This window comes from Callithrix jacchus, chromosome 20 (assembly GCF_049354715.1).
Source record: "Callithrix jacchus isolate 240 chromosome 20, calJac240_pri, whole genome shotgun sequence".
Lineage (NCBI taxonomy): Eukaryota > Metazoa > Chordata > Mammalia > Primates > Cebidae > Callithrix > Callithrix jacchus.
Window position 1 is genome coordinate 15,137,786 of NC_133521.1, and position 27,332 is coordinate 15,165,117.

The following is a 27,332-nucleotide window of genomic DNA, read 5'->3' on the forward strand; positions in this document are numbered from 1 at the left end:
ACAACAGCACAAAGTGGGCTTGTCCCAGGCTGACTAGGACATAGGTACTAGACTTAATCCCCCAACCCTTAGTAACAGAGTAGCTCATCTGCAACTGTTTGAACTTAGTTACATTTTAATTCCCACTGTATAAAGGACGCAGAGGCCAGGCGCAGTGGCTCATACCTATAATCCCAGCACTTTGACAGGCCAAGGTAGGTGGATCACCTGAGGCCAGGAGTTACAGACCAGCCTGGCCAATGGAGAAACCCCACCTCTACTAAAAATGCGAAAATTAGCTGGGCGTAGTGGTGGGCGCCTATAATCCCAGCTACTCGGGAGACTGAGGCAGGAGAATTGCTTGAACCCAGGAGGAGGGGGTTACAGTGAGCCAAGATTGCACCACTGTACTCCAGCCTGGGCACCAGAGCAAGACTCTATCTCCAAAAAAAAATAACAAAAAGGGACTAGAGGGTGTCTAGAAACGCTTTTACCTCATTGTTCAGAGAAGGCTGCTCTGTGGTGTTGGAAAAATAAGCTCGGGAGTACTCAGCTGCTTTCCTCTGCTGTCTCTACCAGCTCTGCACATGCAGCATGGCCGGCCACCTTGATATATGACCTCTGAGACTCACAGACTTTCGAGGTAGGTGATACTGTTGAAATCTTTCATTCAGTAAGATCACCTAACCTGCCCAAAGCAAGGGTGGCTAAGTTATTGCCAAACTGAGACACTTGTGAGAATAAAAGGCCATGCTATTCTACTTATGCAAGCACAAACAGCATAAACCAGGACTGCTCCAGATACAGCAAGCAGGAAGTGTAGGTAGCCTCCCTCCGGGCAAAGAGTTGGCAGGTGGTGCTGAAGGACTCCAGATCGTGAACTGCCCTACGGCAGGCATCTTACACAGTCAAGCTCAGGCCTCCTGGAGGTTATAAGCACCTGCAAAATGATTCCCCAACATCTGGTCCAAGTAATTTCTCTCATATTTATTTTTATAAAAACAAAACAAAAAAACAAAGTCACCACCAACCACATGACAATTCGCCAGGCAAGGCCTTGCTTCCCTCCCTCCTTCACGTCCCGTGTGCCTGGGGTCAGGGAGGCAGGGTCAGGGAGGCAGTTGGCACTGATGTTAGCTTCACCCAAAGGGAGTATTAAAGAGAGAGGCTTGGGAAAGGGAAGAAAACCTGGCCAGGCTTCTCAGCATTGAGATGTCACTGAAAACTGATTTGCTTTCAATAACTGGTGTGTCTGAAATGCAGGGAGGGAAGACCATGCTGTCAACAATCATAACCCACTTTGTACAGGTTGGCTCCAGGGAGCGGTGGGTCGGAACTGCATTTAAAGGAAGGAGAATGGTTTCATGAGCTTGCTCAGCTCTCCCGGAACAAAGACTAAGGTGCTACATGTTGCCTGTTAGGCTTACACTACAGCAGGTCTGGGGCTACAGGTCTAGAGTCCTTGTTAGTGCATTTAGGGCTGGTGAGAAGGGTGGGCCCCAGCCTGGGACGCTGAAGTCCTCCAAAGACAAGGCAGAGACACAGCCTCAGATTCCCCCGTCACCTTCCACTGAATAAGGGGGATGGAAAGGAGGTCTCCGTGGTTGGCCTCCCACAAGCCCAGATGCCTGCCAACCTGGGCCTGCTTCCTTAGCACTGTGAGAGCTTCTGTCTGATGGGCAGAGAGGAGCAAGTGTAGTCCCTGCGGGGCTGACTCTGTGCAGGGCTCCCCAGCTTCAGGCTTGCAAGGTTACCCTGCTCTGTGACCCAGCAGCGGCTTCAGCCCCAGAGGGGGCCATGGCACAGGTTGTTTAGGCATGGCCACCAGCCATCTGACTGGTAGCTGCATTGCTGCCTACTCCTCGCCAGGCCTGGTAGCTGAAGAAGGCGCTCACTCCATAGGCAATCATCACCAAACTCGCAAAGAACTGAAAGAGAGGTGAGAAGGGCTTAAGGAGCAAGAGGGTGACAGTGACACAAGTCCCAAACAGATCTCAGGCCCAGACAGGAAGAGATGTGGCAGCCGCACCATCTCACACTTAGCCAGACGCATTTCACAGCTGTTTATCGTGGGGCTGATGAGCACCAGCATCCAGGGATGCCAACATTACCTTCTAAGCACGGTGAATAGCTAAGGACCACAGGCAGGCCTTCAGATTGTGAGGAGGGCAATGAAGGAGAAGGTAAGAGTGACAGAGGGGACACCTAGCAAGGATTTAATTCTTTTTTTTTTTTTTTTTTTTGAGACAGAGTCTCACTCTGTCACCAGGCTGGAGTGCAGTGGCATCATCTTGGCTCACTGCAACCTCCATCTCCTGGGTTCAAGGGATTCTCCTGTCTCAGGCTCCCGAGTAGCTGGGACTATAGGCATGCGCCACCACACCCAGCTAATTTTTGTGTTTTTAGTAGAGACGGGGTTTCACAAGAATTTAGTTCTAAAAAGACAACATTCAAAGGCCACCCTAGGGATTTTCTAGAACCAGTTCACGCCTCTATACTCAAATCTGCAGCCACATTCGGAAGCTCCCCACTCTGTCCCCATCACCAAATTTGCTGATTTCAAAACTGCCCTTGTCAGGAAGAGTAAGGAACCCAAATGAGGGCTAGTTGAGGCCCTGCCCTCCCCTAGGCTGGGCCGTGGCTCCAGGCCTGGCGCCCAACCTCTCTTGAGTGGGAGCCTCCTGTCTATCAAAAGGGACTGGTAATCCCTTCCTCTCCCTCACTGGGGGTGTCACAGGATCCTGGGAGGAGACGGTGTGCAAGGCCTGGTGGAGTGAAGGGTGACAGGTGTGGAGGGGACTGCAGCCACTTCACTGGCCACCTAACGTGGGCCCAGAGTTTGGGTTTCATGGGACAGCCTATGAATTTCCCAGAATGGTTTAAACCAAAAGGCTTTTGCATGTGCACTTGTCAGAGGGAGAGCATGCAGTTTTTCACATTCTCCAAGGTGGCACATGACCCTAAGTCAGTGTGGCACAACTGATTCACAACAAGTTTTTATAGTTATCCCAGGCCAGGTGTGGTAGCTCACACCTGTAATCCCAGCACTTCAGGAGGCCAAGGCACATGGATCACCTAAGGTCAGGAGTTCGAGACCCGCTTGGCCAACATGGTGAAACCCCATCTCTACTAAAAATACAAAAATTAGCTTGGTATAGTGGCCTGCACCTGTAATCCCAGCTACTTGGGATGCTGGGGCAGGAGAATCGCTTGAACCCAAGAGGTGGAGGTTGCAGTGAGCCGAGGTTGCACCACTGCTCTTCAGCCTGGGCGATAGAGCGAGACTCCATCTCCCCTCTCCAAAACAAAAAACAAAATACAAAAAGATTAGCTGGCATGGCAGCACACACCTGTAGTCCCAGCTACTCAGGAGGCTGAGGCAGGAGAATCACTTGAACCCAAGAGGCAGAAGTTGCAGTGAGCTGAGATCACGTCACTGCACTCTAGCCTGGGCAACCGAGCAAGACTCCATCTCAAAAACAAAGTTAACCCCAGACTTCCATTGGCCGCCACACACCACTCCCCACTGTTAATTACAGAAGCCTGGAAGCAGCCTGGCTCCCCTACGAGACCCACTGAGCATTCAGGTAACAACTCAGGAGGTGGCAGTTGCCTGGCTTCAGACCAAGCAAGCAGCATGAGTCCTGGGGCGGAGACCCTGCAGAGCACTGAGGGAGCCCAGGAAGCAGACTCACCGAGGCAGCCGCACGCTGGTTATATGGCCGGGTGCCCCTCAGGGACGTCAGGTCAACTGCCGCAGAGCAGGCGATGAAGGCAGTCACGTAGAGAACGGTGGCGCTGATGTTAAAGATCATTAACTGCAGGACATGGAGGTAGGGAACGGGGAGAGAAAAGGCTTCAGACACAAAGAGAGGCCATTCATATCTGTGATCCCAGCACTTTGGGAGGCTGAAGTGGAAGGATCACTTGAGCCCAGGAGTTGGAGATCAGCCTGGGCAACATAGGGAGGCCCCATCTCTACAAAAAATAAAAACGTTTTCCAGGCATGGTGGCTCATGCGTGTAATCCCAGCATTTGGGAGGCCGAGGCAGGTGGATCACAAGGTCAAGAGATCGAGACCATCCTGGCCAACATGGTGAAACCCCATCTCTACTAAAAATACAAAAATTAGCTGGGCACAGTGGCATGTGCCTGTAGTCCCAGCTGCTCGGGAGGCTGAGGCTGGAGAATCGAACCCAGGAAGTGGAGGTTGCAGTGAGCCGAGATGGCACCACTGCACTCCAGCCTGATGACAGAGTGAGACTCCATTTAAAAAAAAAAATAAAAAACAAAAATGTTAGTCAGGCATGATGGCGCATGCCTGTGATCTCAGCTACTTGGGAGACTGAGATGGGAGGATCACCTCGGGCCGGGAGGTTGACGCCGCAGTGAGCCCTGATCATATCACTGCACTGCAGCCTGCGTAGCAGAGGAAGATCCTGTCTCAAACAAAAAAAAAACACACACAAAGAGACCAACAGTTGGGCCCTCCTGGTTCTCACTGGCACTCCCCTTGAGTAGCCATTGGATGGGGACACAAACACCTGGGGACCACTGACAAGGCCTCAAGAGGCCGAGGTTTCCAGGGGGTCAGCCCATCAGCTGGAGGCCCCCAGGAGGGCTGCAGAGCAGGGAGCATGAACACACCTGAGGCTGGGGGAGGGGAATGACAGGAAGGCCTCAATGATGGGGTAGGAGCAGTGCAGACCCATTCCTCAAAGAAAGAGACCAATCCATGACCCATCTTTTTGTACCAGCTAAAGAAATACAGGCCACTCCTCCAAGTGTGGCCCACAGCCAAGCCCAGACCATCCCTGGTACCACTGCAGGGCTTGGCTCTGTGGCTGGTCCTGGGCTGGGCCTCATGTCCCTCTCTGCCTCCAGGGGGAAGAGTTTTTGTCTCCCATTGGGCCACATCCTAAGTTCAAGGCTCCAAGCAAATGCCAGCGTCAGGACCAGGAGGACCAGACAGTCCCAGCTGGATACAGAACCAGACTGGTAGGAAGGGGTCCTCTGCTGACAACCAGGCCCCAACTCCTCATCCCAAACGCTTGGTCCCCAGAGCCCATTCACAGTCTTCAGGCATGGTGGCTCATGCCTGTAATCCCAGCACTTTGGGAGGCCGTGGCGGGCAGATCACGAGGTCAGGAGATCGAGACCAGCCTGGCCAACTTAGTGGAACCCCATCTCTACTAAAAAATACAAAAAATTAGCCAGGCATGGTGGTAGGCGTCTATATTCCCAGCTACTCAAGAGGCTGAGGCAGGAGAATCACTTGAACCTGGGAGGCGGAAGTCACAGTGAGCCGAGATTGTGCCATTGTACTCCATCCCAGGCAATAATGCGAGACTGTCTCAAAAAACAAACAAAAAAAACAGTCTTCAGACGAATGGTCCTTAAACATTTCATTCATCCAATATAATTTTTAAAAATTAGCAACATTTTAAAATTAGATTTCATGAAAACCCAAAGACTTCATGTAAAACTTTCATTAAAAAAATCTTGGCCTGGGTGTGGTGGCTCATGCCTTTAATCCCAGCACTTTGGAAGGCTGAGGCGGGTGGATCACTTGAGATTAGGAGTTCAAGACCAGCCTGGTCACCATGGTGAACCCTCTTTCCTACTAAAAATACAAAAATTAGCCAGGAGTTATGGGTGCACATCTGTAATCCCAACTACTCAGGAGGCTGAGGCAAGAGAATCACTTGAAGCTGGGAGACAGAGGTTGCAGTGAGCTAAGATCATGCCACTACTCCAGCCTGGGTGACAGAGCGAGACTCTTGTCTTAAAAAAAAAAAAACTTGAGGCCGGGCAGAGTGGCTCACGCCTATAATCCCAGCACTTTGGGAGGCCGAGGCAGGTGGATCACGAGGTCAAGAGATTAAGACCATCCTGGCCAACATGATGAAACCCCATCTCTACTAAAAAATACAAAAATTAGCTGGGCATGGTGGTGTGCGCCTGTAGTCCCAGCTACTCAGGCAGCTGAGGCAGGAGAATTGCTTGAACCTGGGAGCTGAGATCGTACCACTGCACTCCAGCCTGGCACCTGGTGACAGAGTGAGACTCTTTTTTTTTTTTTTGACTCTGTCTCAAAAATAAAAAAAATCTTAAGATATCAAAAGATTTTGCGCCAAGGGGCTGCATTTCCACTAGCAACAGATGAAGTGGGTATAGAGGCAGCTCGCGATGGGCAGATGGGTGCTGGGTTCTCCAGGGTCCTTCCTGACCCAATTCACTCACATATCTTGCCTGGATCCAGCAGGGGTCTGTAGCCCCCATGCCAGAAAATCCCAAGTTGGCCATGCTAATCCAGCCTTCTCTCGATGCAGTTAAACCCTCTTTGCCCCATTCATGGAGGGTCCAGAAGCACAAGAAGCAGTGCCCTGCTGTCGTGGCAGAGGGAGCCTCCTTCCACTGACGGCCAAGGCTGGAGCCCCAAGTCTGCATCTAAAAGACACACAGGCTTTTATCTCTGGAGATTTCTCTCTTAGAGGCTCCTGGGACACGAGGGAGGGGGTGGACCCTGGGCCCGGAAGTCAGGCCGCCACCTCCTGGCTCCCAAATCTTCCCTGCAAGCCCAGCGACCCCTGCAAACGCTGCCTGTTTCTGCCAGGGATGTGGAGATCTAACAAACCCATTCTGTCTTGAGGATGACTCACGTTTCCTCCGTTTAAAAAGTCATTGAATTCCAAACAATACCGCCTAGTCCCAGCCTTGCTTGTCTTACAATCATGTGCCTCTCTTGCCTCTCTTCTCATTGAAAGCCTCAGACCCCAGCTGCAGGGGTTTTCCGGGTCAGAGGGAAGAAAAAAAAAAAAAAAAAAAACAGCAGCTTTCTGTGTGTCCGGCCGGGGTACTTCCCATGTCCCCTCTCAGCCCTGTGTCCTGGGGCAAACCTGGGATGCCTGGCCGAGAGGGGACAGGCAGAGCCTCACCTGGAGGCAGCCGAGTGCCTGAACTTGTCCCGCACTCTTGAAACCCTGGCCTGGGCAACTTCTGACAGCTCATCCCAACCTCCAGGCACAGGGCTGCCTGCCTGGGTCCAGTTAGTCTCACAAACCCACACAACACAGGCACAAATTCTGACCACCCCCAAAGGGAATTTTTTTTTTTTTTTTTTGAGACAGATTCTCACTCTGTTGCCCAGGCTGGAGTGCAATGGCACAATCTTGGCTCACTGCAACCTCCACCTCCTGGATTCAAGCGATCCTCCTGTCTCAGACTCCCAAGTAGCTGGGACTACAGTCACGCACCACCACACCTGGCTAATTTTTGTATTTTTAGTAGAGATGAGGTTTGACCATATTGGTCAAGCTGGTCTCAAACTCCTGACCTCAGGTAATCCACCTGACTTGGTCTCCCAAAATGCTGCAATTAGAGGCATGAGCCACCACATCTGGCCGGGAAAGATATTTTTAAGATTCCAAATGGCCTGTTATAAATCCACTCAACTGCCCCTCATTTCTACTCCCCTCCTGGGACAAAGTCAAGCCTGTGTCCTTCCTGGCTTATGGTTCTCAGAAAAGCAGGACACCTAGGCTGAGTGTGGTGGCTCACTCCTGTAATCCCAGCACTTTGGGAGGCTGAAGTAGAACTGCTTGAGCCCAGGAGTTCAAGACCACCTGGGCAATAAAGCAAGAGCCCTCCTCTAAAAAAAAAAAGTACAAAAATTAGCAGGGCATGGTGGCATGTGCCTGTAGTCCTAGCTATGGGAGAGGCTGAGATGGAAGGATCCCTGAGCCCAAGGGTTTGAGTTTGCAGTGAGCCATTATCAAGCCACTGCATCCTAGCCTGTACATAGTGAGACAGTGTCTTGAAGGAAAAAAAAGAAAGAAAAACTGGACCTCTGAACCATCAATCCTCACCTCCACCCTTGGCTCTGCAGACCAGCTTAGGTCAGTGAGGATGTCAGGCAATCCCCCGCACCCTGCCACTTCTTTCAGGGAAAGTCACAGTGGTCCTGGCATAGCCACTTCCAGTACCCTCACCCAGACTCACCACCAGTGGCCAGGGCACCATGTACAACTTCATGTGCAGCTGAAACAGGTAGAGGATGAAGAAGACGATTGTCACCAGCCAGAGGAAGACAGCGACGAACATCACCCAGCCATAGGCAGGGTAGAGGTGGTATGGGGTGTCTGCAATCAGGGCCCACACCAGCAGCCCCAGCACCTAGGAGGGTCAGACAGGGCAGGGTCGGCCAGGGATGTGGTTTCATTTCTCATCTAGCTAAGAAATACTGGCCAGGCACAGTGGCTCATGCCTGTAATGTCAGCACTTTGGGAGGCCAAGGTGTGATAATTGCTTGAGGCCAGGAGTTCAAGACCAGCCTGGACAACAAAGCAAGTCCCTATTTCTACAAAAATAATTAAGGGCTGGTGTAGTGGCTCATGCCTGTAGTCCCAGCACTTTGGGAGGCCCAGGTGGGCAGATCACCTGAGGTCAGAAGTTCGAGACTATCCTGGCCAAGATGGGGAAACCCTATCTACTAAAAATATAAAAATTAGCTGGGTGTGCTGGTGCATGGCTGTAATCCCAGCTACTTGGGAGGCTGAGGCAGGAGAACTGCTTGAACCTGGGAGGTGGAGGTTGCAGTGAGCTGAGATAGCACCACTGCACTCCAGCCTGGGCGACAAAAGCGAAACTCCATCTCAAAAATAATAATAATTTAAATAATTCGCCAGGTATGGTGGTACACACCTGTCGTCCCAGCTACTTAGAAGGCTGAAGCAGGAGGATCACATGGGCTCAGGAATTAGAAGCTGCAGTGAGCTATGATCATGCCACTGCACGCCAACCTCTGAGAGACAGAGTGAAACTGTCTCAAAAGATAGAAAAAATTTTAAAAAGAAATGCTGATTTGGCTTCTGTGGTACAACACTGTGCTGGGGCCCTGACCTGCACTCTTACTCCTCTTCCAGGTCTCAGCTGAGATGTCAGGTGCTCCAGGACACCCCTCGTGCAGCCAGCCTGCATCCCAGAGCCCTCTTCAGCGCTCACAGGGCCACCCCCTTCAGGCACCCACCATCCAGGGCCATAATCGTTCCCTTCCCCAGACTGCGAGCTCTGCGAGGGCAGGGCTGTGACCGTCACAGCTGTGTCCCCACACACAGCACAGGACCTGGGCCCTGCCAGGGGGTCAGTTAAAGCTGCTGAAAGGAAGATCAAGTCACGAGAGCCCCAGAGGCAGGAAAACAACAGCCCTGTGTCCTCCTTCCCAGCTGGGCCCAGCAGAGAACGTCACAAGGGCCTCTGGGTGACCTCCTGCCTGACACCCCATGTCTCTGGCTCTCCCAGATGCCCTTCTATACAGGTATTACCTTCTTACACAAAACTGGGCTACTGAGAAGCCAAGGGGCCTGCATGTCACACCATTCCCACGTGGCAGGATGAGCCCAGCAGAGCGTGGGTAGTGGGTAACAGCACGGATTCTGGAGCCCAACTGCCTGGCTTCAACCCCAGCTCTCCTTACCAGCTGTACGGTTATGCACTTGGCCTTGGACAACGGCATAAACACCCCGTGCTTTGGTTACCTTGCTTATCAAATGAGTATAATGACCGTTCCTACCTCACAGGGCTGCTGTGAGGACCTACAAGTTCATGCACATAAATGATTGCAACAGAAGTGTCTTTTAATTATTATTCTAGAAGTCCAAGGTGGACTGCACAGGCCCCAGCCCTTGCAGCCACAGAGAATCCTCTGAGGGCAGGTTTGTCAACTCACCAGCAGACTGTCTCAGGGTGCAGCCCAGCAAAGGGCCAGCTGAAGCAGGGACCAGTGAGCTCATGGAGGCCCCTAGAGGCACCTCGCATGTGGCCATCCTGGGCCTCCCCAGACCCTCCTACCCCTTGCTGGCGGAGATGCTCTAGGTTGGAGTATCCTCCCTTCTCCATGAAGGCAATCTCAGGAATCCCTGGCCATGGAGGGGACATAAGGGTCTAGCTTCGGAGAAAGGCTCTGTGGCCAATCAAGACACACAGAGGTGTCCTCCTCTTCCCCTGCTCAGCACCTAGGTACATGGCACCAAGGCTGCACAGTGACCTTAACACCAGCCCAAAAACAAGTCAGTGGGATCAGAGAAGTGGCTTTGGAGCAGGACCCGCCTCTGGCTGCCAGGCTTTACAGACAGAAAGTCCTCCTGGCCGTTCCCAGCAGCTGAGGGGCTGCCGCCAGCCCCCAGAGCGCCTGAGGGCCCAGAACCAGAGCACAGCCAGAGATGGGTGCCTCCTGGGCACCCCACCCCAAGGCACCCCCTCTGAGGACCAGAAGGGAAGCTCTTGCGTGGATCCCTCCAGACACAGGGACAAGACTGGGGGCCTGTAGTTGAGCTACAGGGGGACCCTCGGCCCTCACAATCCTCCTCCCTCCAACCCCCAGGGGTCTGGCTCAGGAAGGGTGTGGCTCAATGGGGAAGTGGCAGGTGGGGCTCTGAGCTTGGAAGTCAAAGGCTGTGTGGCTGGGTGAGGCTGAGTGAGCATCTTCCCTGCTCTCCCAGGAAGATTCTGGCTTTTGTTCACTTATCACCAGTGCCCAACACATAATTTACACTAAATACACAATGTGCTTAGGAAGTAACAATCCTATTTCTCCATCCATGACAGAGTTCAGAATCCTACCCTGCACAGGTGCTGTGTATTAAGAGGAAGCAGTGGGGGCTGGGTGCGGTGGCTCATGCCTGTAATCCCAGCATTTTGGGAGGCCAAGGCAGAAGGACAGTTTGAGCCCAGGCATTCAAGACCCCAGCCTGGGCAATATACAGGAAGCCTTTCTCTACCGAATAATTTAAAAATTAGCCAGGTGTGGTGGTGGTGTGCTTGTGGTCCCATCTACTCAGGAGGCTGAGGAGGAAGGATCACTTGAACCTGGGAGGTTGAGGCTACAGTGAGCCATGATTGTGCCACTGCACTCCAGCCTGAGCAAAAGCAAGACCCTGTCTCAAAATAAACTAAAATAAATAAAATTAAAATTAAGAAAAATTAAATTAACAACATAAGATAAGAAGCAGGTATCCATCCATCTGTGAACTGCCCCTGGCCTTGCCTCCCTGCAACCCAAGTAAATGGCTCAGCCCAAAGTGGGAGGCCCAGGGAAGGGTCCCTCTCTCCAGGGGTTGGCACCTGCTCTCCCCACACTGGGATGAAGCTCCAGGGATCCCCCCATACACACACACCTGCAGCAACCTGCCAGCCTCTGCTGCTCATCAGCACTCTCCTTTCATTGCCAAAAGCAGGCCAGGTGAGGGAGTGGGGGGGGCGGGGGCAAGGAAGCCAGGGCGGAGCCACAGGGCCTTGCCCACTGTCACACACCAACCTGGGGCAGAGCCAGGACAGGACCTGAGTGTGGACCCAGGGCAGGCTGTCTCAGAACAATACCCTGCCAGAAACAGCCACACCCGGCAAGGTCAGGGGAGGTCAGCGTTCTGAAGGAAGCACACTCCCGTACCTTCTGCAGGTGAGAACTGGGCATGTCCAGGATAAACAATTAGTTTTCATTTAAAGCCAATTCCTTATGGGCCTCCGCTGCCATTATGTGGTTTGCTTCCAACTAACTAAAAGGAAGTCAGAAAATGCAGTGAACCAAAAATCCACAAAAGACCAATTCAGGTTTCCAATATGGTATGCTTATCAATCACCTGTCCCATGACTCACAGCCTAGGTCACAATGACCACTCAGCGCCCTCCCGCTCTGCACCAGACATGACTCACTGACTCCTCCATCACCAGACCCTCCTCAAATGTTCTATTTGTTAACCTCATCTTCCAAATGGAAGCTAAGGAGGAGATGTCCCTGTGGTCACTGTGGGTAAAGGGCTGGAGGCTGGGCGTGGTGGCACATGCCTGTAATCCCAGCACTTTGGGAGGCTGAGGTAGGTGGATCACTTGAGCTCAAGAGTGCAAGACCAGCCTGGGCAACATGGGGAAACCCCATCTCTATCAAAAATACAAAATTTAGCTGGGCATAGTGGCACATGCCTATGGTCCCAACTTGGGAGGCTGGATGTGGGAGGATCAATGGAGCCTGGGAAGTTAAGGCTGCAGTGAGCCATGACTGCACTACTGCACTCCAGCGTGGGTGATGGAGAACCTGTCTCAAAAAATAAAAATTTTGGCAGGGCGCAGTGGCTCACGCCTGTAATCCCAGCACTTTGGGAGGCCAAGGCAGATGGATCACAATGTCAGGAGATCGAGATCATCTGGCTAACATGGTGAAATCCATCTCTACTAAAATAAAAAATAAAAATTAGCCAGGCATGGTGGCGTGTGCCTGTAGTTCCAGCTACTCGGGAGGCTGAGGCAGGGAAATCACTTGGACCCAGGAGGTGGAGGTTGCAGTGAGCTGAGATCACGTGCCACTGTACTCCAACCTGAGGACAAAGCAAGACTCCTCAAAAAGAAAAAAAAAAATTTTTTTAAGGATAGGGAAGGATAGGAACCCAGATCTGTGCGTCCCTGGAATCTGTGCTACTATGAGTTATTTAAAGAAGTGTAAAAACGAGGACACTTCAGCTGGCTCCAAGAGCAAGGCTGGGCTGGGCACCCAGGCTCCCCCCGCCCCTGCTCTGCCCTGTGCCGCGCTCCAGCCCCACCCCTGGTTTCCAGATCAGAGTCCAATAGATGAAGCCAGTGATAAGCAGTGGGAATTTCTGGCATTCCTTCTGGCTGGGCTGCCTGGCTCTGTGCCTGGGGAGCCGCCTCGGTTTCTGCCCTAGAACAAGGAAGGTCCATTCCTGCATTTGAACCAGACAGACTGGTTTCTCTTGGTCCCTGAGACCCCAGCCCAGTCCCCCTAGGCACTGGGCACCCAGCATAGGCCTCACTGTGGGCATCTCTGTGGTTCATACATTTAAGAAATGTCTATGGAGAAGGGGAAGGAGGAGGAGGAGGAGGAGGAGAAGGAGAGGCAATGGGGTCACGGTTGTGATTCTGAATAAGGGGCCAAGAAAGATCTCACTGGCAAGGTGATCATGAATAAAGACCTAGAGAGGAGAGGGAGGGCAGGGAGGGTGCCACATGGGCATCTGGGAACACAACTCTGCCTTCACCCCGGGCCTGTAGGTCTCTCTTGCTTATAGGTTATCTGTCCCACGTTTCTCTGGAAGTGTCTACACGAACAGCTCCCTGTTTCCTATGCACACAGCCAAACCACATCCTTCCCTCCTTCCCAGCTCTCTGAGATCTGGCAGGTAAACAAAGGGAACTGTGTGGAAATCTTGAGGGCATGGGGACTTTTATTTTTCTTTTCTCAAAACCTGAAGAATTTGAATTAGGAACTTTTACATATATATATATGAATGAATACTGCAGTGTCAGAAAGGACCTTAGCATCTTCAAAGACTTTCCAAACAACAGGGCAATAGAGAGATGGTCTTTATTAAAAGCACCTGCAGGATCAGAGAGGCGAATCATCACAAACGCCAACCAAGAGGCACTCCTTGCTCCAGCACAGCCCTGTTATTACCATTTCCCCAGAAGCTGCCAACACTGACGGCCAGACAGGCCAGGTTCCTGCAGGGTGCCTGCCCTTCACCAACTCTATGAGGGAAGTTTTCCCTTGTCTCTTGTGGTTTGCAATGCTTTCCCCAAAATACGTTCAAGTTCTAACCCCTAGTACCTGGGAATGTGGCCTTATTTAAAAACAGGGTCTGGCCAGGCACAGTGGCTCACACCTGTAATCCCAGCAGTGTGGAAGGCCAAGGTGGGCCGGTCACTTGAGGCCAGGAGTTCGAGACCAGCCTGGCCAATATGGAGAAACCTGTCTTTACTAAAAATATAGCCAGGTGTGGTGGCATGTGCCTATAGTTCCAGTTACTCAGGAGGCTGAGGCAGGAGAATCATTTGAACCCATGAGGCGGAGGTTGCAGTGAACTGAGATCACACCACTGCACTCCAACCTGGGTGACAGAGTGGGACTCCGGTGGCTCATGCCTGTAATCCCAGCACAGCACTTTGGGAGGCTGAGGTGGGTGACCTTACCTGAGGTCAAGAGTTTGAGACCAGCCTGAGTAACATGGAGAAACCCCGTCTCTACTAAAAATACAAACAATTAGCTGGGCGTAGTGGCGCGTGCTTGTAATCCCAGCTACTCAGGAGGCTGAGGCAGGAGAATTGCCTGAACCCAGGAGGCGGAGGTTGCGGTGAGCCGAGATCACGCCACTGCACTCCAGCCTGGGTAACAAGAGCAAAACTCCGTCTCAAAAAATAAAATAAAATAAGAAAAGAAAACAGGGTGTTTGCAGACATGCTCAAGTTAAGGTGCTATATATTGGATTGGAGGCATCTCTAACCCAATGACCAGTGTCCTTGTAAGAGAAATGTGGACACAGAGACCACAGCGGGAGACCACCGTGTGAAGACAGGCAGAGATGAGAGTGATGCATTTCTAAGTCGAGGCTTGCCAACCACCCAGAAGCCAGGAGAGGGGCATGGGACAGACTCTCCCTCAGAGCCCCAGAAGAAAACAACCCTGCCAACACCTTGATTTCAGGAACTGTGACAATACATTTCTGACACCCAGTTTGTGGAACTTTATTATGGCAGCTGCAGGAAATGAACAGGTTTTTCTCAGCTGCTCTCTCAATCTGTAGATGGGTATCATGAGCTGTCCACCTGAGTGACACTGGGTGGCACTGGTTCTGTTGGAGGGGCGGCCTATCAACTCCCTGAGTTCAAACTCTGGCCCTGCCAATTTAACTAGCTGTGTGGCCTCAGGTAAGTGGCTTGACCTCTCTGTGCCTTTGTCTTCATCTTCCTTCATCTTTGAAATGTGTCTGCCACCCAGGGTGGTTTTGTTTTGTTTTTGAGACAGGGTCTCACTTTGTCGACCAGGCTGGAGTGAAATGGCACTATTACAGTTTACTGCGGCCTCAACCTCCTGGGCTCAAGCAATCTTCCCACCTCAGCCTTCTGAGTAGCTGGGACTATAGCTACACCACCACAACACCTAGCTATTTTTTATTTTTGTAGAGATGGGGTCTCCCTATGTTGCCCGGGCTAGTCTAGAACTCCTAGGCTCAACCAATCCTCCTGTCTGGGCCCTAGGGTGGTTTTGAACAAGGTATGTAGACCGGCAACCAGCATAGGCTTAATATTCCACATAGCCAGGTGTCATGATCACCCTGAGGGGTTAAGAACATGGGTTTTCAGCTGGGTGCCGTGGCTCACCCTTGTAATCCCAGCACTTTGGGAGTCCAAGGCAGGCAGATCACGAGGTCAGGAGTTCAAGATTAGCCTGGCTAACACAGTGAAACCCCATCTCTACTAAAAATACAAAAATTAGCTGGGCGTGGTAGCAGGCGTGTGAAATCCCAGCTACTTGGGAGGCTGAGGCAGGAATCACTTGAACCCAGGAGGCAGAGGTTGCAATGAGCCAAGATCACACCACTGCACTCCAGCCTGGGTGACAGAGAGACTCCATCTCAGGAAAAAAAAAAAAAAAAGAAGAACGTGGGTTTTCGAGTCAGCGCCCTGGGCCTACTTTCCTGTGTTTGTGATAGTGTGTGTGTCTCCTTGGGAGTGTGAGGCCTCACTGAGAGAATGACAGTATGTACATTCAAGCACCAGGCACAGCCCTGGCACAGATAAGGACCCACGCCAGTGCCAGCCCCACCCACCTGACACATACTGCAGTGTTGCTGCCACAGGAGACCCCGGAAATCCAGCCCAGCCCTCTGACCTCCCTTGGAGCCACACTCCCTCAGCTCATGGGCTGAGAAAGCTTGGGCAGACTCCTGCACACCCTGAGACCCCCGTCTTCCCCCTGGCACAATGGGAGCAGGGACGTTTGACCTGCTGTTCTCTGAAATTCCCCGTGGCCCGAGGTCAACACTCCTGAAGATCGGCCTCCCTGAGGGGCTCTAAAGGAAGGAATTCGATTAATCTTATGGGCACCAAGCTAACTGTCACGCAGAGACAGTCACCCCAACTCTTTTCACCCTCCTCACTTCCAGGGCACTGTCAGACCTTTGTGGGCTTGCTGTGTGGCCTTGGGAGAGTAATCTAATCTTTCTGTTTCCTCATCTGACAAGTGAGGGAAATGGGGTAAGGGGGACACTAGAGAGACACTTGGTCACCTCACAGGTGTGTCATGCGGATGAAACCACGTGAAAGAAAACATTAAAAGCCATAGCAGTCGTGAGCAGTGGTGAAGGCTGTGAACAGTTCAGGGCTTGAGCGGGGGAAATCCCAGAGGGAGGAGCTGTGAGGCAGGAAGGCAGCCTGGGCCTGGAGGACACCAGAGCTCAAGCTCAGCAGCTGCCAGGGCCGGCAGGACACAGGAATGACTACAGTGGGCTGGGGCGGCAGGCAAGGGGTGTCTCTGGAGCGGCTGCTGGGCATGCAGGCCTGGGGTAACCAAAGTTTCTCATTTTTCAAGCGACACTAGAAATCTGGATTTTATGTGGAAATCAGCTATTTTTATTTATTTGTTTTTTAGATGGAGTCTCACTTTGTTGCCCAGGTGCAATCTCGGCTCACTGCAGCCTCTGCCTCAGCCTCCTGAGTAGCTGAGATTACAGGTGTATGCCACCACATGCCTGGCTAATTTTTATATTTTTGGTAGACGCAGTGTTTCACCATGTTGGCCAGGCTGGTCTCGAACTCCTGACCTCAGGTGATCTGCCTGCCTCAGCTTCCCAAAGTGCTGGCATGAGCCAGTGCACGTGGCCAAAATCAGCTTTTTAAACATGAGTGACTATACCAAAGGTTTTGGAAACAATGTGACAGCCTAAGGGGCCAAGGCAGCGAGTCCTTCCATGGCCCCTAAGTTCATCCACAGCTCCTTTTCCAGCCCCTGAGTCCATGCCCAGCTCCTGAGTCCTTCCCCAGTCCCCGAGTCCATCCAGTGCCCCCAAGTCCATACATAGCTCCCGAGTCCTTACCCAGACCCCAAGTCCACCAAGTGCCCCTGAGTCCATACACAGCTCCCAAGTCTATCTGCAGCCCCCTTTTCTGGCCCCCAAGTCCTTCCCCAGCTCCAGGCCCCTCTCTCCCCACTGCTCCATCCAAGAAACCCATGCCCAGGGTGGTAAACCCTTCCTGAGGTCCCTCTCACTGGGGACACATCTGGGTAGGCCAAGGACACTCAGAACTCGGCCTGGCCAGGCTTCGCCCCCACCCCCGCCCTGGCCCTTGTCCCCACAGTGAAAGGGACTTTATGGGGACAAAAAGCCACCCATTGTGTCACACGAGACAAAGGGGCAGGGGACAGAGGCTCCTATTGCCTGAGCTGGCCACGACACAGCCACACACCACCCCCACCCTATGTGAGAGGGAGGGCTGGAAGAGGGCACCTTGGAATTCCCATGCTGTGCACTCCAGCATTCGAGGATCCTGGAGTCATCCTCACTCTCCAGGAAGGTGAGAACAGACTCGGAACCCAGCCCCAGACCCACCAGACCTGAACAGTCCTAAGCTCCTTTTTGTCGTTGGAAAATAATGGGCATCTAAGTCACAAAATGGAGTCATTCAGTCATTAAACTGTGCCAGGTGCTCTTCTAGGCCCTGGGAATGCAGCAGGAAGCTTGGCAGCCAGGGTCCCCACCCCAGGCCATGGCCACCCCACCACCACCTCCAGAGTGTGCCCTGCTTCCTGGGGCTACAGCAAGAGGACGGCGCTGGAGGCAGGACTTTAGACCTGGTCCTCCTCCAGGGTGTTCATCATTTGGCCTGTTATTCCTGAGTCCTGGGTCTCAGAGCAGAGCGTTGTCAATGTCAAAGGCAGGAGAGGTTGCAGCACACCTACCCTAGTGGCTGGGCCCCCTGAAGGCTCCCCAGTGAGTCCTGCGGCTCCCATGTGTACTTGCAGTCAAGGAGCCACTACCACCTCATCCTTGCTGTGGGGACTCCCCTTAGGGCTTTAGAAAAGTCTTCCCAGCGGGGCACAGTGGCTCATACCTGCAATCCCAGCACTTTGGGAGGCTGAGGTAGAAAGAATGCTTGAGCCCAGGAATTTGAGACCAGCCTGGGTAACACAAATAAGCAAGATTCGCATCTCAAGGCCAGGTACGGTGGCTCACATCTATAATCCCAGTACTTTGGGAAGCCAAGGTGGATGGATCACAGGTCAGGAGTTCCAGACCAGCCTGAATAATATGGTGAAGCCCCTTCTCTACTAAAAATACAAAAATTAGCTGGGTATGGTGATGTGTGCCTGTAGTCCCAGCTACTCAGGAGGCTGAGGCAGGAGAATCGCCTGAACCTGGGAGGTGGAGTTTGCAGTGAGCCAAGATTGCACCACTGCACTCTAGCCTGGGCAACAGAGTGAGACTCTGTCTTAAAAAACAAAACAAAACAAAAACAAAATTACCAAGGCATGGTGGCACATGCTTGTGGTCCCAGCTACTTGGGAGACTGTGGCAGGAGGATTATGTGAGCCCGGGCTGTGAAGGCTGCAGTGAGCCATGATCGCACTACTGCGCTCCAGCCCGGGTGGTAGAGTGAGACCCTGGTCTTACAAAAATTGGGGGCGGGGGGCAGTGCTCCCATCCTGCCACCCTCACAGAGTGGTAGACATGAAAAAGCTTATCTGTTGTCTGACCCCGGCCCCAGTTGAAAGCCGGAACAACCCAGAAAAGGCCTGGGTCTGTTCCCTAGCAGCTCAGGTTTTGGGCCCTGCCTGACCTTTGACCTGTCTCCCTGCCCGCAACTTCCTTAGAGACTCTGGGGTGCCCCCCAGCCTCTCCCCACTGAACAAACAGGAGGGACCAACCCAGCCCAACAGCAAAGGGCGTGGCCTGGTTTCTGTCACAATCAGGGCTCAGCCCACTGGGCTGCCAAGAAAGACAGCCCCCTCCACCACCCAGGTTCCCAATCACCATGGAGACCTGGGCCACCAGCAGCCACGGGGATCCCTCAGACAACCTCTGAGTGGGAAATCAGGGCCCTGGTCCTCACCGAATTCTGCCACAAACAACTCAGCAGCTGATAAGGAGTGACCAAATGCCTGTCCCTGCCAGGATAACAGCAACAGCCTAGGAGACTTTATCTCCGTCACCTGTCCTCTTTCCACTCACAGATGGTTGGGAAATTACCCAAGGTCCCTCAGCTGTAACACTGAACTCAAGGCTATTGCTCCCTGCTGCGTGATCCTGGAAAACTGCCTTTCTCTCTCTGGGCCTGAGGACATTCAAGTGCCACCTTCATAGCTTTTGCCATATCCACAAACCTATACTATTTATTTTTTAGCAACAGCATCTCACTCTGTTGCCCAGGTTGGACTCTAGTGGCGTGACCACAGCCCACTGCAGCCTTGAACTCCTGGCCTCAAGTGATTCTTCTTCCCAAGAGCTGGGATGGGTGCACACCACCACACTGGATAATTTCTTAATTTCTGTAGAGACAAGATCTTGCTCTGTTACCCAGGCTGGTCTTGAACCCCTGGGCTCAAGTGATCCTCTTGTTTCAGCTTCCCAAAGTGCTGGCATTACAGGTGTGAGCCACCACACCTGGCCCTACTTTTTTTATTCAATATTTTTATTTATTTCAAAGTTTTAAATGTAATTTTATCTTTGAAAGATGTAATATAGGTTGAGCATGGTGGCTCACACCTGTAATCCCAGCACTTTGGGAGGCTGAGGTGGGTGAATCACAAGGTCAGGAGTTTGAGTAGCCTGACTAACATGGTGAAACCCCGTCTCTACTAAAAATACAAAAATTAGCCAGGTGTGGTGGTGCATGCCTGTAATCCCAGCTACTCAGGAGGCTGAGGCAGGAGGCTTGCTTGAACCTAGGAGGTGGGAGGTGGGAGGTGGAGGTTGCGGTAAGCTGAGATTGTGCCCTTGCACTCCAGCCTGGGCAACAAGAGCGAAACTCCATCTCAAAAAAAAAAAAAAAAAAAAAAAAAAAAAAAAAAAAACACCGGAAAAAGAAAGAAAGAAAGATGTAATATATAGGACACGACAGGCAACCAAATAGCGTATTTCCATTTGATACTCAACTTCTTCTCCAGGGAATCAGCCAGAGTGGGTTTTGTTTGTTTGTTTGAGGCAGAATCTTACACTGTCACCCAGGCTTGAGTGCAGTGGCACAATCTCAGCTCACTGCAACCTCTGCCTCCCAGGTTCAAGTGATTCTCGTGCCTCAGCCTCCTGAATAGTTGGGACTACATGCACGTGCCACCATGCCAGGCTATTATTTGTATTTTTAGTAAAGAAGAGGTCTCATGATGTTGGCCAGGCTGGTCTCAAACTCCTGATCTCAGGTGATCTGCCCGCCTCGGCCTCCCAAAGTGCTGGGATTAGAGTCGTGAACCACTCCATCTGGTTCAAGAGTGGTTTCTTATGTGTATCTCCAGGGACTTCACACACACACACACACACGCATTTCAGATAAGTGTCTTTTATCTGTGTATTTCTTCCACACAAATGATAGCATGCTATAATTTTGCACCTTGCTTTTTTCACTTAAATATGTAGCCTGGAGATTGTCCATTGTTACATACAGAGCTGTTGCCCTGTCTTTTTTGAGGAGTAGGGAGATATCCTTCTCACTGCATCTCACACCACTGCACAGATGTATCATAATTTACCTAAACCAGTCCCCATTGATGGACTTGTATATATCACATAAGAAGCTAATTTAAAAAGAAAACGTAAATCACTAGTAAGTGGGAAACCTGTATTATCTATCACAACGGATGCTAACAATGTAACAAACATGTAACAATGTTAATACATTCTAGACAGATACAACTGGAGTGAAAAAGACTGGACTATGACTCAATTTCCAGAACCTAGAAAGAAAAAAGGAAGAGGAATGAAATAAAGAAATTCAGTAACAAGAAAAAAAAAAAACACTAAAAATTTTGCATGGCAAAAAACAAACAAACAAAAAACACCATGCGGGGCGGGGGGGGGGGACCCCAGCAAAACAAACAAATTAGGGAAAAAATACTTGCAAATAATCCAGAACTCCTAGCAGTTATTTAGACAGAGACCAACAACAACTCAGTAGAATGAGCAAAGAATACAAACAGACAAGGAAATACAAATGGCTCTTAAACATCTTTTAGAGCCTGGTGTGGTGGCTCACACTTATAATAATTTCAGCACGTTGGGAGGCCAAGACGGAAGGATCGCTTGAGCCCAGGAGTTAGAGACCAGCCTGGGCAACATAGTGAGACCATGTCTCTACCAAAAATTAGCTGGGCACAGTAAGAAGCACCTGTAGTCCCAGCTACTTGAGAGGCTGAGGTGGTAGGATGGCTTGAGCTCAGGAGGTTGCAGTGAGTGCTGATGGTGTCACCACACTCCAGCCTGGGTGACAGAATGAGATCCTGTCTCAAAAACAAACAAACAAAAACCCAAACTCATTTTTAAAAAGGTCAACCTCATTGATAAGAGAAATGAAAATAGGCTGGATGTAGTGGCTCACGTCTTTAATCCCAGCACTTTGGGAGGCTGAGGCAGGCGGATCACCTGAGGTCAGGAGCTTGACACCAGCCTGGCCCACATGGCGAAATCCCATCTCTACTAAAAATACAAAAATTAGCCGGACATGGCAGCACACACCTGTAATCCCAGCTATTCAGGAGGCTGAGACCAGAGAATCACTTGAACCCAAGAGGCAGAAGTTGCAGTGAGCCAAGATCACACAGCTGCACTCCAGGCTGCAAGACAGAGTGAGTGAGACTGTCTCAAAAAATAAAAAAAAAGGAGAGAGAGCGAGAGAAATGAAAATACTACTACACTGGCCTATCATTTTGATCTATCAGATTGGGGCACATTCAGAAATGTGTTAAATCACCATGTTGGGAGGCTGTGGGAACAGGCACATTCCAGGAGGCACGCTGTTCCGGGAAGGAGGGGTGTGACCTCTCCGGAAGGCATCTGGCAATCTACATCACAATCCCAAATGCATCTACCCTCCCACCCAGTAGCCCCACTTCCGGAACTGTATTGTACAGATGCACTTGGTGGCATTTCTTGCAGCGGAGTGTCCAATAGTAAAGGAATGGAGAACCCAAAGTGTCTGTCAACAAAGGGAGTGACCACACAGTCACACCACAGCTGCATCATGGGATACCACGGAAGCCGTGAAGAAAGAAGCAATCGAGCTCCACACACACAGACAAAAAGGCTCCTAAGACTCATTTTTTAAGTGTAAAAGAAAAAGTGCAGAAGGATGTGGCTAGACTATATATCTTGGGGAGACTATATAAACTAGGGAGAGATAGGAATCTAGAGCCATGTTCACATCCATCTCCTTAAAGAAAGTCTTAAAATGGGATATAGGAAACTGAGAGTGGGCATTAAGGAGTCAACTCAAACCAAAAGGGAACAGATTTTTCACTGTACTTTTCCCAGTCTATTTTATTATTGAGCATTGTAAATATATTACCTATTAAAGAAATTGGGGCCGGGTGCGGTGGCTCATGCCTGTAATCCCAGCACTTCGGGAAGCCAAGGCGGGTGGATCACCTGAGGTCAGGAGTTCAAGACCAGCCTGGCACGCATGGCGAAACCCCGTCTCCACTGTAATCCCAGCTACTCAGGAGGCTGAGGCAGGAGAATTGCTTGAACCCAGGAGGCAGAGGTTGCCATAAGTCGAGATCACACCACTGCACTCTAGTCTGGATGACAGAGCAAGACTCTGTCAAAAAAGAAAGACAGAGACAGAGAGAGACAGAGAGATGAGAGAGAGAGAGAGAGAGAGAGAGAGAGACAGAGAGAGAGAGAGAGACAGAGAAAGAGAGAGAGAAGAAAAGGAAAAGAAAGAAGAAGGAAGGGAGGGAGGGAGGGAGGGAGGGAGGGAGGGAGGGAGGAAGGAAGGAAGGAAGGAAGGAAGGAATTTGGTAAATAAAGGTATGAAAAACAGACACAGTTGGCTGTGCACTGATACACAATATCCCTAGGTATACTGCCATGGGGAAAAAGCGTGGCTTGGCACATGCACAGAGAGCACCCATCTGTGGTTAAGTGAGGATATTGGGTTTTATGTAGAACTATGCATCCACTCACCCTGGAATGAGACACATGGCATGTGGTTGCCTGGGGTGAGGGCAGCTGTGGGGCGTGGTCAGGCAGGGATGAGAGAGATTACGTTTTCAGGATGACCCTTTCTACCATTTGAGTGCTTTGTCTTATGTCTGTGTACTTTTTTTCAAAGAATAAAACAATTCCATCAGTAAACAGCTAAATGAGCTGAGGCTACAGGGACACTATGGGTTGTTACTCTACAGCAGTTTACAAGGAAGGAAGACAAGTCTCAGAACATGAGTGGCCAGGCATGGTGGCTCATGCCTATAATCCCAGTATTTTGGGAGGGTGAGGCGTGATTGTGGGGAGCCCCCAAAGCCTTTTTACAATGAGTATAAAGTAGTGCTGTTAGGTGCCCATTTCTTAATTTTTTCAATCCTCCCCAAGCCGTGGGGAGAAGGATGATCTTATCTGGATTAACTGATAAGTAAACAGGCTCAGAGAGGGCGAGGAAGTCATCCAAGGTCACACAGGATAAGGCCGCAAGCTGGCTTTGCACTTTGATCTGGAAATCCAAAACCTGGCTCTAGCTATGCCTCCTGATCTTGTTTATTTTGGGGATGGGAGGTTCTAGAGTGCCTTGGAGGGGGAAAACGGAGACTTCAGGAAGGGAGACTCATCAGGTGCCAAGGCCATCAGGGAGGAGATCAGGACAGACCAGAGCTTATACAGAGGCCTGACAGTTAGTAGGCATCCTTGAGGCCCAGGACATGGAAGCTGTGCAAATGCCCTGTGGCAGTAAGGCCATTTGGTTTGACACCTCTGTCCTTCCATTTTACCCCACCTCCTGGGATTGGGGGTGGTCACACAATTCCCACTTTGCAGGTGAATAACAGATCAAAAGCATCACCTAGCTGTGCAGGTGGCAGGGTGGCACATGCTTGTAGTCCCAGCTACTTGGTTGGCTGAGGCAGAAGGATTGCTTGAGCCTAGGAGTTTGAGGCTGCACATCAGAGCACTCTGGCCTGGGTGACAGTGAGACCCCCTACTTCAGGACACATTCTGATACGGAATGAAAGTATAACTCCTCCAGGAGTTGGGGGCCTTTCTACCCACCTCCTCTTCCTCCCACATACCAGGAATCTTCATCAAATTCCGGGAAAACACGGGTTTGATGAGGAGTTAGCTTCCATCTTCTCATTTATTTCCTGCTCCATGCAGCCTTCTCTGATCCCTCTGGGAGAAGCACATCCTCTGGGCACCTCTCTCACTGACGAAGAGCCCCTGGAAAGTGGGTGCTGGGCCCACAGTCCCCACCTTTATAATGCCCTGTATAATGCCAGACCCTGGTCAGGTAGCAGCAAAGCCGCTCATGGTCATTAAGACCATGGGCCAGAAAAGTCAGAAAAATCACTCCTGTCGAGGAGGGCTGTGAGATCTTGGTCAAAGAACTGACCTCTGAGCCTCAGTTTCCTCACCCGTAAAATGGGGCAGACTCTGAGGAGTCTAAGGCCCTTGGCAAAGGGCCTGAGCCTAGTGCTGGCCTGATAGATGGCAGGTACCGTGGCTTCCCAGCAGATGGCAGTGCCTATGTGGATGAACCCCCACATGCCCCATTTCAGACCCAGTGGAACTGTCTGTTGCCAGAGAAACAGGATGCAACTTCTCCAACAAGCAGATTTCTAAGGCACTAAAATGTACAGGTCATTTTCAGAACTCTGATGGGAGACCCTCATCCTTCCCAAAGTCACTGCAGGTAGGGGGCAAAGAAAGCCCACTTCCTTCACACCCAGTCCCTAAGAGTCAAGAGACCCAAGTGCTAAGCTCCATGACAGGACTCCTGGCGAGTCCTTCTGGCTAGACCTCAATGTCTACATCTGTGTGATGGGACCCAGATGCTCAGAGCTGGACTGCTGAGCCCACAAGGGATGCCCCTCTACCCCCGTTTTCCCAATCAAGAACACAAGGCTTCTCTAGAGGAAGCTACCAAGCCCCTTGCAGCCCACAGCATCCTCTCTTACTCCAATTCCTTCCGTTGTCTCTATTGCCCCTATTGCTACTCTCTGCAGCCTCGAACTCCCAGACACAAGGGGTTCTCCTACCTCAGCCTCCCAAGTAGCTGAGACCACAGCTGCATGCCACCATGCCTGGCTTTTTTTTTTTTTTTTCTTCCTTTTTTTTTTTTTGTAGAGACAGGGTCTCAATATGTTGTCCAGGCTGGTCTAGCACTTCTGGCCACAAGTGATCCTCCTGTCAGGGGCCAGCCTCAGGATCCACCTCACCAGGGATAGTGAGGGATCCCTCACAGGGATCTTGCCGGTCACCATCCTCTGCCCAGCAAGATCTCTCCTCTGTTCCAAAACCTCTTATAGCCACCAACAGAACCTACTCCCTATAGCTCACTGAGTTGACACAAGGCCCACGGCTTCTGTCCACACCAGAAACAAGCGCTTCAACTCCAGCCTCACCAAACTGTTGGCTACTCCCTGCAAGTTAATTCAGCTTTCTCATCACCACACCTTGGCTCACACTGTGCCCTGCCCTTGGAACACCCTTTTCCTGCCTCTCTCTGCCTCAGATTTCAGTGAAGTCTCTGCTCAGAAGCCACCTCCTCCAAGAAGCCTTTCTGATTGTGGAATTGCTCTCCTCCTCCTCTGCCCTTTTGTACCACTTCTCACACCACCTGCCTCTCCCCTGGTCAGCCCCGCAGCTGCTCAAGGCTGTGCATCTCATAACCAGCCCAGAGCTGAGCATTCTAGCAATGGTGGGGTCAGTGGCTCTCCCTACTTGTAGAATTAAATGATTCCAGGAACTAGATTTCTTCCCTCAGAAGATAGAATCTTCTCTGCCCCAAAAGAGAAACAAACTAACTCTGGGAGAAGTGTTAAAAATGTAGATTTCTGGCTCTACTTCCTGAGATTCAAATTCCAATTGCACATTTTTTCCGGGGGTAGAGTCCAAGAACCTGCATTTTAAACAAACCCACCAGGAGATTGAGAGGCTGGGGAGGGGGTCCACAAAGAGAGATCTCAGAAATCCTGAAATGACATAGCACTGACCCAGGTGGAGGGGGCCCGCACCTGGGGAGGTCGGGAGAGGGACACTGGACCTCAGCGTAGGGTCTGGCACCAAAGCAACCACCCTGCCCTCCAGCTTGGGCCTGGCAGCCCTGCTAGCACCCAGCAGTGACAGTGGAAAATGTCCACTCGCTGGATTGTAAAGGAAAATGAGTCCTGGCCCAACTCCAATTCCACCTGAGTCCTCTGAGAATGTATCAGGCCCTCAGCTGGTGGGGAAGCCTCCCTCAGGGGCACCCACCCAGCTTCCAGACCCTCACAAAAGAGTGGCAGAGGAAGAAGCTAACACCCAGGTCTGTGGCTGGTGTGGGAGTGGAGGATGTTCTGATGGGTCCGCCTCAGTCGGGGTCTGTACAGGGCTCTGGGAGAGAGTAGGAATCTTATCCTTGGCTATCCACAACCCCTCCTTCCAGCGCGGGGCGAGCTATCTGGGCCCTGTGGAGCCGGCCAAACCTGCTGAAACCTGGCGGGTCACCCAGAGAAAGCTAGAAGAGCCCGGCTCCCCCGCGGGAGCCCACAGGGTAGTGCCTGAGTGTACGTGTTGGGGGGTCGGATGTGCCCTCTCGATTAGTTGAGGAATGTTCCGGGGTGCGGCCACGCAGAGCTGCTGGGAGCTGGGCAGAAGGTGGTCAGAGAGTGGACTTTGCCTCAGGCTGGGTTCCCTAGAGGGCTGGGGGCATTGTCCTGGCAGAAAGAGGGGTGAGAAAGTGGGAGGAGGGAAGGGAGGGGTGGGAAAAGTTGCGGGGCGGGGGGCTGTGCGCAGTGACTGTGGCTCAGGTGGAGGCTTCTCTGTGGCCGCTGGTAACCACCTTGGAGGGGGCCCGATGGGTCACGGGCAGTGGACACTCTGAACAAGGTGACGCGCTCGCAGGGACGGCCACGCGGAAGGCTAGTGGTGAGAGGATTGCAGGGCGATCTTGGGGGGCGTCCGTGCGGGAAGCGCCCCTGGGGTACGCGCAGCGCGTCCGTGCGCTAGTGAGCCCGGGTGGGGAGCGCAAGGTTCCTGAAGACTGAACGGAGCCCGGGAGACCCTCACCCACCCTGGCCGGACTGGGAGCCCCCGGCCAGCCTGCGGGCGCGCGCGCGCTCTCACCAGCTGTAGCAGCATGAGTGCCCCGAGGCGGGAGCGCACGAAGCCCAGGTCCGGGCGCAGCGCAGACACCGAGGCTCCGGCGCCCTGTGCTGGACTGCTGGTCCGCGTGCTCACTTTCGACGGGAACTCGGCCATGGCGGCTCCGCTCGCCTCCCTAGGTCGCTCCGGCCGCCGTCGCCGCCCTTCCAGCGGTGGATGCCGGCTCCCGCGCCGCTCTTCCCCGAGGCTCCCGATCCCGCGGCGGCTCCGGGCGCTGCAGGGGGCGTC

At 52.0% G+C, this 27,332-nt stretch overlaps 2 protein-coding genes across 13 annotated transcripts in view; one reads left to right on the forward strand and one right to left on the reverse strand.

Moving 5' to 3' along the window:
* Nucleotides 1–9,604, forward strand: part of ARL2BP (ARF like GTPase 2 binding protein) — a 20,677-nt gene extending 11,073 nt beyond the window's left edge. For 5 of the 12 annotated variants that reach the window (XM_054248497.2, XM_035281870.3, XM_078358270.1 and 2 more), the window contains 2 exons: nucleotides 4,864–4,977; nucleotides 8,904–9,604. In XM_054248497.2, coding sequence (XP_054104472.1) covers nucleotides 4,864–4,977; nucleotides 8,904–9,068 — 279 coding nt within the window. In that variant the 3' untranslated portion in view covers nucleotides 9,069–9,604. Of the gene's footprint in view, nucleotides 1–558; nucleotides 623–3,518; nucleotides 3,647–4,863; nucleotides 4,978–8,903 lie in introns of those variants that run through there. The other 7 variants (XR_013530506.1, XR_008478146.2, XM_078358272.1 and 4 more) reach the window with 4 other exon arrangements.
* PLLP (plasmolipin) lies at nucleotides 952–27,332 on the reverse strand. Its single transcript, XM_002761003.5, has 4 exons — nucleotides 27,066–27,332; nucleotides 7,981–8,154; nucleotides 3,675–3,797; nucleotides 952–1,907 (listed from the first exon to the last, which is right to left on the reverse strand). The coding sequence occupies exons 1-4, from the start codon at nucleotides 27,198–27,200 to the stop codon at nucleotides 1,791–1,793; spliced, it is 549 nt and encodes a 182-aa protein (XP_002761049.1). The 5' UTR covers nucleotides 27,201–27,332; the 3' UTR covers nucleotides 952–1,790.